This window comes from Tachyglossus aculeatus, chromosome 5 (assembly GCF_015852505.1).
Source record: "Tachyglossus aculeatus isolate mTacAcu1 chromosome 5, mTacAcu1.pri, whole genome shotgun sequence".
Classification (NCBI taxonomy): domain Eukaryota; kingdom Metazoa; phylum Chordata; class Mammalia; order Monotremata; family Tachyglossidae; genus Tachyglossus; species Tachyglossus aculeatus.
Window position 1 is genome coordinate 86946323 of NC_052070.1, and position 11329 is coordinate 86957651.

At 55.5% G+C, this 11329-nt stretch overlaps 1 protein-coding gene across 1 annotated transcript; it reads right to left on the reverse strand.

Moving 5' to 3' along the window:
• Nucleotides 1-587: 587 nt before the first annotated feature.
• Nucleotides 588-4041, reverse strand: NUDT18 (nudix hydrolase 18). Its single transcript, XM_038746912.1, has 3 exons — nt 3730-4041; nt 2133-2346; nt 588-1838 (listed from the first exon to the last, which is right to left on the reverse strand). Exons 1-3 carry the CDS (start codon nt 3883-3885, stop codon nt 1243-1245), a joined length of 966 nt encoding a protein of 321 aa, XP_038602840.1. The 5' UTR covers nt 3886-4041; the 3' UTR covers nt 588-1242.
• Between the last annotated feature and the right edge of the window lie 7288 nt (nt 4042-11329).

Genomic DNA, 11329 nt, shown 5'->3' on the forward strand with positions numbered 1-11329 from the left:
TGCAGATGGGGAAACTGAGGCAGAGAGCAGTGAAGTGACTTGCCTGAGGTCACACGGCAGACAAGTGGCAGAGCCAAGATTAGAACTCAGGTCCTCTGACTCCCAGCCTTGTTCTTTTTCCAGTGTGCATGTGGATGGGGGTGGGTGTTGCGTGTGACCCCGTCAGAGAGGGGTACAGCTTAGTGCCCACTCCTGGGCAGAATTAGGAATCCCGTCAAGCAGACTGACACCCAGAAGGTAACAAGAACAGCTCCTTTCCCAACCAGCCCACGTTGCACTCTGCCCTTCTCCCTGGGGCAGGTCAGAGGCCCTCCCCTGCTCCCCCCTGCTCCACAAAGTCACGCTGGTGGAGTAGTAAGGCAACCTGATGACCACGTACTTGGGAAATAATAACAATGATGGCATTTATTAAGCGCTTACTATGTGCAAAGCACTGTTCTAAGCACTGGGGAGGTTACAAGGTGATCAGGTTGTCGCACAGGGGGCTCACAGTCTTCATCCCCATTTTCCAGATGAGGTCACTGAGGTCCAGAAAAGGGAAGTGCCTTGCCCAAAGTCACACAGCTGCCAAGTGGCGGAGCCGGGATTTGAACCGATGACCTCCGACTCCAAAGCCCGGGCTCCTTCCACTGAGCCAAGCTGCATTGCACTCACAGAGGTTCCCGCTCGCAAACTAACACGGACAGAGTTTTTCAAATCATGTGAAGGAGGGAGACAAGCCACGGTGGAGGGGGGCAACCCTCGAACACTAACACAGACCGAGTTTTTCAAATCATGTGAAGGAGGGAGACACAAGCCACGGTGGAGGGGGGCGACCCTCGAACACTAACACGGACAGAGTTTTTCAAATCATGTTAAGGAGGGAGACACAAGCCACGGTGCAGGGGGGCGAGGCAGGAAACCCTGGGCAAAGCAGAGGCACGAAGGGGAAAATGTAGATCAGGTGCCATCGGCAGCCCAAGCAACTCCAAGTCACTCCAAGTCTTGGCAGTTCGGGAACTCTGTGTACCCGAGTCTCTTAAATCCCAATTTCCTCCCCAGCGGGGGCACCATCCTTCTCAGAAGGGAAGATAAGGGGTATACGGCTCCATGCTGGGTGGGGGTCGGAGGGAGCGAAAGGAAGGAAGGAGGAAAGGGTGCAGCTCGGTCCTCCGTGTTTCCACTCCTGCCCCTTCTGCTTTTCCTGCGAGGCCCCCCGCGGTGAGGGGGAGCCGGCCACTGAGGCATCTGCCTTCAGCTCCTCTAGCTGTGGATGGGAACGACGGACGAGTCGCGAAGCCTCTGAAGGAGCTGCCTCCTCAGGTCGTCCTCCTCTACTTGCCACCAGCGGAAGCCGTCGCCCCGCACGCCGGGGGGCTGGTGCGGGGCTCCCGAGCTCCTGTGGGTCACGGCCACCAGCACGTTCAGGCAGAGGCCGTCCGCCCGCTCCTTGCCCAGGTGCTGCAACCCCAGCACCCCCAGGGTCTCCACCACCACCTGGGACGGCACCAGGCACTCCTGCAGCAGTCGCAGCACGGCCGCCGCCACGCCGCCCCGTTGCTCTGAGGGGGTCGTGCCACAGGCCGTGACGGGCAAGTGGGGGCCCCCCGCGGTGCCCGCCAACACCCACGCATTCTGAGCCCCGGCAAAGACCGCCACTAGCCGCTGGAAGATGCCGCTACAGGGCAGCTCTTGGGGTAAGGTGGCGGGGTGGTCGGCGTGCTGGTGGTAGCGGGCACCCAGCTCAATCAGGGGCAGGATATCCTGGGCACGCAGAGGTGACGGCAGTGAGGCTCGGGGGTACCAGCCGGCCTGTAGAGACTCTTCATCTGCCTCAGCGGGGGTTTTAAGCAGCCCGCCTGGGTGGAAAAGGGAGGAAGGGAGCAAAAACTAGTCTTGGGGAGAGGGAGGCCCTGTCTGGCCCCACTCTGCCTGATTTGGTCCCATGCCAGGGGGTCCCCGGGGCATCCAAGTGGGCACCTCACTCATAGAGCCCACCTTGGGGAGCAGTGGGGAGAGATGGCCAGTGCCCACCGCCTTCCAGCCAAGGGAGCGGAGGAGGAGGATGGTGCCGAGAGCTTAGTACGGTGCTCTGCACAGAACAAGTGCCCGATAAATACCACTGACCAAAGCAGGTGGGGGGGGAGAGGTACCTGTAGGGCGAGCGAGGAAAGCAAAGCGGATCCAACGGGGACCTCGCTCCTCCAAGGCCAGCAGTGTCAGTGGCTGGCAATCCAGCCCTGTCTCTTCCTTCACCTCCCGCTTCAGGGCCTCCAAGATGGTTTCCCCTGGCTCCATTCGCCCAGCAGGCAGATACCAAGAACCGTGGCACTCTCTTTTAGCTTCCTGGATCATCAGCACTTCATCCTGGGGAGACAGAGAAAGACAGAGCATCCCCCAAACCCTTGCAAGAGGAGGTCAGGTGTCGACTGTGCATCCCCCCCGTCTCCGGAGAGGCCTAGAGTCCCAGTTGTCTCCTGCGGATGGGGAGCCTTCTGCTCCTACCCTGCGCCTTGCGAACACGTTAAAATGATCACCATCTCCCTAAGATGGATTTTCCTAGTGCGGAGCGGGTGGAATGGGTTGAGGGACTGCCCCCCTTTTTTAAATGGTATTCGTTAAGTGGTTACGGCGTGCCAGGCACTATAATAATAATAATGATGATGATGATGGCATTTATTAAGCGCTTACTATGTGACAAGCACCGTTCCTGACTTGTAATAATAATAATGGCATTTATTAAGCGCTTACTATGTGCAAAGCACTGTTCTAAGCAGTGGGGAGGTTACAAGGTGATCAGGTTGTCCCACGGGGGGCTCACAGTCTTAATCCCCATTTTCCAGATGAGGTCACAGAGGCACAGAGAAGCTAAGTATTTATTTGTTGAGCGCTTACTGTGTGCAGAGCACTGTACTAAGCGCTTGGGAAGTACAAGTTGGTAACATATAGTGACTTGCCCACAGTCACACAGCGGCCAATTGGCAGAGCCGGGATTTCAACCCATGACCTCTGACTCCAAAGCCTGTGCTCTTTCCACTGAGCCACGCTGCTTCTACTGTACTAAGCGCTGGGTAGATACAAGTTAATCAGGTTGGCCCCAATCTGTGTCTTAACCACCGTTTTACAGATGAGGTAACTGAGGCACAGAGAAGTGAAGTGACTTGTCCAAGGTCACACAGCAGACAAGTGGTGAAGCCGGCATTAGAATTTAGGTCCTTCTGTCTGCCAGTCCCGTGCCCCCTCCACTAAAACTGTAAGCCCCCTGAGGGCAGGGAGGTAGCTACCAAATCTATTGTAGCGTACTCTCCCAAGTGTCTCTGCGTTACAGCAAACGCTCAATAAATACCCTTGATTGATTGATTGGTTCCAAACATTCCTGATAGTGGTAGAGGTAAAAAAGTAGGTGGGTTCAGTTGGGGGTGCGGGGGGGGGGGGGGGGCGTGGGTGTGTTAGGGGCTGGGCCAGCACTTTGTCTAGAAGGGAAAGACTGTCTAGAAGGAGGCAGGGATAATTAATTGCTAAAAAAGACTGCCAATCCTGTACCGGTTCCCCATCATCCTCCAAGCCAAGCAAGAGCACCTCGTCTCCAAGGCCTCGGGGGCAAGATTCCAGGTGCGAAGCCCAGGTGGTTTAGCAGGGAGGGGGGACAGGGCTGGCTGGGCTGTTGTTGGTCAGGGGGGAGCTGAAGTTTGGGCCCCGGGGGGCCCAGGAGGGGCAGCAGGGGCCATGGGGGTCCTGGCGGCCTCTCACCCGCTCATTGAGGAAAACCGCCAGCACGATGTAGCAGACGCTCTTCCGGATCCGCACCGGTGGGATCTCGGTAGGTCCCGAGTCACAGCCTCGCACCTCCAGGCCCAGGCCCCCCAACACTGCCCTCAGGGCCCCCGTGGGGCCCGCCGAGGCCATCCGCACAGACCCTGCGGACACGGGGAGACCTTCAGGGCCAGGGCCAGGGGCGCTGGGAGGGAAGGGAGAGCTCAGGGAAGAGGGCGATCAGGGCAGAGGCTATGGAGGGAGAGACAAAGAGTGGCAGAAAAAGAGAGATGGTGAGAGGGGCACAGGCAGCAGCAGAGACAGAGACTGGCCACGGCAGAAACAGACAGGCCAGAGACAGGGGCAGAGGCAGGCAGAAGCAGAAACGGGCAGAGACAGGAGGAGAGACAGGGGCAAAGACAGGAACAGGCTCAGGGGCAGGGGCAGAGACAGGAACGGGCCCAGGGGCAGGGGCAGAGACGAGAGCAGACAGAGTCAGAGACAGGAGTTAGAGACAGGGGTAGAGGTAGGAGTAAAGACTGGGGCAGAGATAAGAGTCAGGGATAGGGGCAGAGAGAGATGGGAATTAGGGACGGGGCAGAGATAGGAACAGAGATGGGCAGAGACAGGAGCTAGGGACAGGAGCAGAGATAGGAATAGAGAAGGAGCAGAGACAGGCGTTATAGAGGAGAGATAGGAGTTAGAGATGGGGCAGAGAGAGAAGTAGAGACAGGGGCAGAGATAGGAGTTAGGGATGGGGGAGAGGCAGAGATAGGAGTAGAGACAGGGACAGAAATAAGAGTTAGGGATGGGGCAGAGATAGGAGTGGAGACAGGGACAGAGACAGGAGTTAGAGACAGGGCAGAGATGGGAGTTGGGGACAGGGGCAGAGATAGGACTTAGGGAAGGGGCAGAGATGGGAGTTAGAGAGAGGGGCAGAGATAGGAATAGAGACCGGGGCAGTGACAGGAGTTAGAGACAAAGAAGAGATAGGAGTAGAGACAGGGACAGAGATACGAGTTAAGGACTGGGGCAGAGATGAGGGATTCGGGCAGAGATAGGAGCTAGGGACAGGGGCAGAGATAGGAGTAGAGATGGGGCAGAGATAGGAGTAGAGACGGGCAGAGATAGGAGCTAGGGACAGGGGCAGAGATAGGAGTTAGGGATGGGGCGGAGATGGTAGTAGAGACAGGGGCAGGGATAGGAGTCAGGAATAGGAGCAGAGATGGGAGTTAGAGACAGGGGCAGAAATGGGAATAGAGACCGGGGCAGAGATGGGAGTTAGAGACAGGGGCAGAGATGGGAGTTTAGGATGGGGCAGAGATAGAAGTAGAGACAGGGGCAGAGATGGGAGTTAGGGATGGGGCAGAGCTAGAAGTAGAGACAGGGGCAGAGATGGGAGGTAGGGATCGGAGCAGAGATGGGAGTTAGGGATAGGGGCGGAGATGGGAGTTAGGGATAGGGGCGGAGATGGGAGTAGAGACGGGGCAGAGAGAGGAGTTAGGGACAGAGAAGAGGTAGGTGTTAGGGATGGGGGCAGAGATAGGACTAGAGACCGGGGCAGAGATGGGAATTAGAGACAGGGAAGAGATGGGAGTTAGGGACAAGAGCAGAGATAGGACTAGAGACCGGGGCAGAGATGGGAGTTAGGGATGGGGCAGAGATAGAAGTAGAGACAGGGGCAGAGACAGGAATTAGAGACAGGGAAGAGATGGGAGTTAGGGACAAGAGCAGAGACAGGACTAGAGACCGGGGCAGAGATGGGAGTTAGGGATGGGGCAGAGATAGAAGTAGAGACAGGGGCAGATATAGGAGTTAGGAATCGGGGCTGGGATGGGAGTTAGGGACAGGGGCAGAGATGGGAGTTAGGGATAGGGGCAGAGATGGGAGTAGAGACGGGGCAGAGAGAGGAGTTAGGGACAGAGAAGAGACAGGTGTTAGGGATGGGGGCAGACACAGGACTAGAGACGGGGCAGAGATGGGAATTAGAGACAGGGAAGAGATGGGAGTTAGGGGCAGGTAAAGAGATAAGAGGACGGAGACAGGAAGACGGCGGGGCCCGGGGGCCAGAGGGAGACGGAAGGGTGGGCGGGGGGGATGGAGGGAGGGGCGGAGCGATGGGAGGGCGCGGATCCAGGGATCCAAGGATCCAGGGATCCCGGGATCCCGGAATTCCAGGATCCCCGCTCCCCTGCTGGCCCAACTCACTTGGCGCCGCTGTCGCGCTGGGCCGGCGGCGGCGGCGGCGGCGGCGGCGAGCCCCCGCTTCCCATTGGTGGAGCGTCCCCCGGCCTCGCCCCGGATTGGTCGAGCGGCGGGAGGGGGCGTGGCCTGAGGCTCTTAAAGGAACCCGCCCTCCGCTTTGCGTAGACGTCATGACGTCACGGCGAGGCCCCCTGGGGCCTGTGCCAACCTCAGCCTCTCCAATCAATCAATCAGTGGTATTGATTGAGCGCTTACTGTGTGCAGAGCACTGGGCTAAGCGCTTGGGAAGTCCAAGTTGGCAACATAGAGAGACGGTCCCTACCCACCAGTGGGCTCCCAGTCTCCCCCTAACCCTGGCAGAGCCCCCGCAGGATGGATGGGCAGGGCCCTACTGAGGGAGTGGCAAGGGTGGCGAGTAGCTACTCGCCCCTGGGCGAGTTGGGGCAGGGCACCCCTCGCCCTGCAGCCTCTGCCTTGGCCTCCACACCTTGTCCCAGCTGTGGCAGTCCCTGGGGGGAAAAATGAGGGAGCTGTGCCAACTCCCATGCCCACCCCAGCAGCTGGTAAGGCCTAGCAGTGGTTTCCGGGGTGCCCAATTCCCCCCACTTCGTTGGGAATTGCAGTCCTTCCCGATTTTACTTCCCAAGCGCTTAGTACAGTGCTCTGCACACAGTAAGTGCTCAATAAATTCATTCATTCAATCGTATTTATTGAGCACTTACTGTGTGCGGAGCACTGTACTAAGCGCTTGGGATTAATTTATTGAGCGCTTACTGTGTGCGGAGCACTGTACTAAGCGCTTGGGATGAATTTATTGAGCGCTTACTGTGTGCAGAGCACTGTAGTAAGCGCTTGGAATGAATTTATTGAGCGGTTACTGTGTGTGGAGCACTGTACTAAGCGCCTGGGATGAATTTATTGAGCGCTTACTGTGTGCGGAGCACTGTACTAAGAGCTTGGGATGAATTTATTGAGCGCTTACTGAGGCGGAGCACTGTACTAAGCGCTTGGGATGAATTTATTGAGCACTTACTGTGTGCAGAGCACTGTACTAATTGCTTGGGATGAATTTATTGAGCGCTTACTGTGTGCCGAACACTGTACTAAGCGCTTGGGATGAATTTATTGAGCACTTACTGTGTGCGGAGCACTGTACTAAGCGCTTGAGATGAATTTATTGAGCACTTACTGTGTGCAGAGCACTGTACTAAGCGCTTGGGATGAATTTATTGAGCGCTTACTGTGTGCAGAGCACTGTACTAAGCGCTTGGGATGAATTTATTGAGCGCTTACTGTGTGTGGAGCACTACTAAGCGCCTGGGATGAATTTATTGAGCGCTTACTGTGGCGGAGCACTGTACTAAGCGCTTGGGATGAATTTATTGAGCGCTTACTGTGCAGAGCACTGTACTAAGCGCTTGGGAAGTACAAGTTGGCAACATATAGAGTCAATAAATACGATTGAATGAATGATTTAATAATAATAATGATGATGGCATTTATTAAGTGCTTACTATGTGCAAAGCATTGTTCTAAGCGCTGGAGAGGTTACAAGGTGATCAGGTTGTCCCACGGGGGGCTCACAGTCTTCATCCCCATTTTCCAGATGAGGGAATGAGGCCCAGAGAAGTGAAGTGACTTGCCCAATGTCACCCAGCTGACACTGTTCCTGACTTGTAATAATAATAATGATGATGGCATTTATTAAGCGCTTACTATGTGCAATGTGTTGTTCTAAGCGCTGGAGAGGTTACAGGGTGATCAGGTTGTCCCACGGGGGAGCTCAGTCTTCATCCCCATTTTCCAGATGAGGGAACTGAGGCCCAGAGAAGTGAAGTGACTTGCCCAAAGTCACCCAGCTGACAATTGGCGGAGCGGGGATTTGAACCCATGACCTCTGACTCCAAAGCCCGGGCTCTTTCCATTGAGCCACGCTGCTTCCCACGCTGCGCATTTAGACTGTGAGCCCGCTGTTGGGTAGGGACCGTCTCTAGATGTTGCCGACTTGTACTTCCCAAGCGCTTAGTACAGTGCCCTGCACACAGTAAGCGCTCAGTAAATACGATTGAATGATTTGCTAGCTGATGTGCATACCCACTTCCAAATGCACACCTTACGATCTGGCCCCATATTTCAAAGAGCAGCAGCCCTCCAGCCTCATTTGTTAAGCGCTTACTATGTGCCAAGCACTGTTCCTGACATAATAATAATAATAATAATAATAATGGCATTTATTAAGTGCTTACTATGTGCGAAGCACTGTTCTTAGCACTGGGGAGGTTACAAGGTGATCAGGTTGTCCCACAGGGGGCTCACAGTCTTAATCCCCATTTTACAGATTAGGGAACTGAGGCACAGAGAAGTTAAGTGACTTGCCCAAAGTTACACAGCTGACAATTGGCAGAGCTGGGATTTGAACCCATGAACTCTGACTCCAAAGCTCTTTCCACTGAGCCATGTTGTACTTCCCAAGCGCTTAGTACAGTGCTCTGCGCATATTAAGCGCTCAATAAATACGATTGAATGAATGATGACGGTGTGGCTCAGTGGAAAGAGCGTGGGTTTGGGAGTCAGAGGTCGTGGGTTCTAATCCCGGCTCCGCCACTTATCATCTGTGTGACCTTGGGCAAGTCACTTAACTTCTCTGGGCCTCAGTTACCTCATCTGTAAAATGGGGATTAAGATTGTGAGCCCCACGTGGGACAACCTGATCAGCTTATGTCCCCCCCACATCCGGGTCCTTAGAACAGTGCTTTGCACATAGCAAGCGCTTAACAAATACCATCATCGTTATGATTATGATGGGAACCCCAATAAAACTATCCCACACTTCGCCTCTCAGGCCCCATTGGCTTCAGCTGGAGACCCAGGATTCGTCAGTCTGGACCCGGGGCCCAAAATCCCGCTCTAATCCCTGACACCTGCTTGACTCACTTAAATTACTTCCACTTTCCGACGGCAGCGCGGCCCAGGGTTGGGAAATCCGGACCCTGCGCCCCGAATCCCGCTCTAATCCCTGACACCTGCTTGACTCACATGAATTCCTTCCACTTCCTGGGCCTCAGTAGTCTCATCTGTGAAGCGGGGATGATGACTCCCAGCCTCCTCCTTGCCTCCTAGGGATGATGTGAGGAGAGATGAGATCATGTCTGGGAAGTGGTTTGAGCTCCTCGGGGACAGGCGTAAGATAAACACGAAGTTGCACAAGAGGCTAATTGCCACAGCGTCTTCGTCCAGTGGCGATTGCTCCGGACTTGCTCGCCTCACGCCGCCGCACCAAAAGAATTCCAAGATAACACACCCACCCTTTCTTGCCCGGTTCTGGACACTTGGCGAGCGCCCGATTTCTGAGATTGATGGTATATAGCGTTCGCCAACCGGCTGCTCTGCCCTTGCGTGCAGATTTTGCTGCTGAACTCAGCAAGACGAGGCTGAAAAACCCGGCTAGATGTGCAGGGACCAGCCCAGGTCGGTGACTCACTTGAGAGCTGCCCTTGGTCCCATTCCCAGGTTCGGCGGTTAGCTCCCACATCGGTCCTAATCAGAATGATCTTTTTCTAGTCAGGACGTAGGCAGGGCTGGAGGTCTGGGCCCGGAGGGGAGGATCAAGCTAAACTCCTTTTTCCTGCTCCTTTGTTGAAGGCCGGAGGTTGGACCTCAGCGGAAGGACCTTCCCCGTTGGAGTCTCCCGTGGAGAGATGGGTGATCTTCAGGGCTGTTGGGAGTGATGAGGCATCAATCCAACTTACCACATTAAGGACTAGAATTCCTCGCTGTCTTCATCATCGGCGTTCGCCGGAAGTGGGTAAGTGCTTCCTAGATACCTAAATGAGGATTTTACCCCCGTGAAGTCGTCAACGGGACGAGGGCAGAGGCCCTTCGCCGTCTCCTCCGCTCAGCGTTGTTTGGCTGAGGGATCTTGGAGGTGAGGGGGTCCCAAGGAGATCGGCAGTCGTGGCCCGCTGGTCCTCCCCAGCGGGTCCCCTCACCCCCGGCGGATCCTCTGGTCGTTTGTCTTGGGCGTCCCAAAGGCCTCTCTGAGAAGCTGAATGTTCATCTGCTTTCCGCATAACCAACAGGTAGGGCATCCTTAATAGAGTGCCCAACGAGCACCGGGATAGGCAGAACCAGAGACAGATGGGCCGAAGCCCAGAGACGGAGAGAATTGCGTGCTGAGAGAGAGAATTGGTGGCCCAGGAGAGATCCCTTAATGGAGGGGGAGGATTGGAGAGAGCCGCCGTGTAATGTAATAGCAAAATAGATCTGGGCACAGACAGATGGACGGGCATTCTGTATGAGACGCAAGTCGTGATGATAACAATGATGATGATGTCGACTCTGCCGATGATGGATTGGATCCAGTGCCTCCGCAACGAAGCAGCTTGCTCAGTGTTACCAAACCACTGTGGTAATAACAACCGCCTCTTGACCGTGATCAGAGTAATTATTGTGTTTTTTCGATGTCGGGAATATATTATATGTGAAGGATGAAGTCCAAAAATCCCGTCTACCCCCGCGGCAGGTCCGCTGTCAGAGAATACGCAAAACAAGGGGGGAAGCCCCCGTCCAGTCTAAATGAGCAGTAGAGGGACCGTTTGGAGGAGGACAGAAGCCTGAGGTTAATTTCCGGCGAAAAACATGAAAAACAATCCACAGCCAGTGTGTTACGGGGTTAGAGACACGGAGATGAACAGAACCCAGAGGATGAATCTGCGGAGGCAGATTAAGTAGCAATAACCAGAAACAGGCACCCAGACAGGTTGGCAGGGAGCCTAAGGGAGAGAAGGGCAGATGAGCAGGAAGGTCTGGTTAAGCCACTCACCCAGAGCCGGGACTCCCTCCGCCAAGCCAGCTGGGAAAATAACTTCCCATAATGCCAGACCACTGGGCGGAACTTCCAAGAGCGTCTGGGAATTATCGCCGGCTCACATTGGGTCACTGGGACCGGGTAGAGCTGGAGCGGCCGGCTGACCCCTAGGGAAGGGCAGATTCTAGGTGACTCTTGGTCAGCAGGCAGATGTCCGAGCACAGTTTGGAGGTAGCCTGACCGCTCCACCTATCTGGCCACGCTGCAGATCTTGCCGAGGCCTCAAGAATTAGGGAAGCAGAGCTGACGCCGGAGAGTCGGAAAGGTTGTGGGGATTCTACTCCAAGGGGCCAGGGCAACCTGCCCTGCCCCGTGGATCCCCTAAAGCCAATCCAGCTGGGGCTTTGCTAGAGTGGTGTTTGTGTGTATGGGGGGTGGCCGGTGGCTACCTCGGGTCAGGGGTGAAGTGGTGAAGAGGGCAAGGGATGGCCAGGCTGCAGCCCCGTTTCCCACGGTACCGCCTTCTCGTTCCCAGGGACCTTGGGGAGAGGTATGGGAAGGGCGCTTCCCGGTCTCCTCCATTGC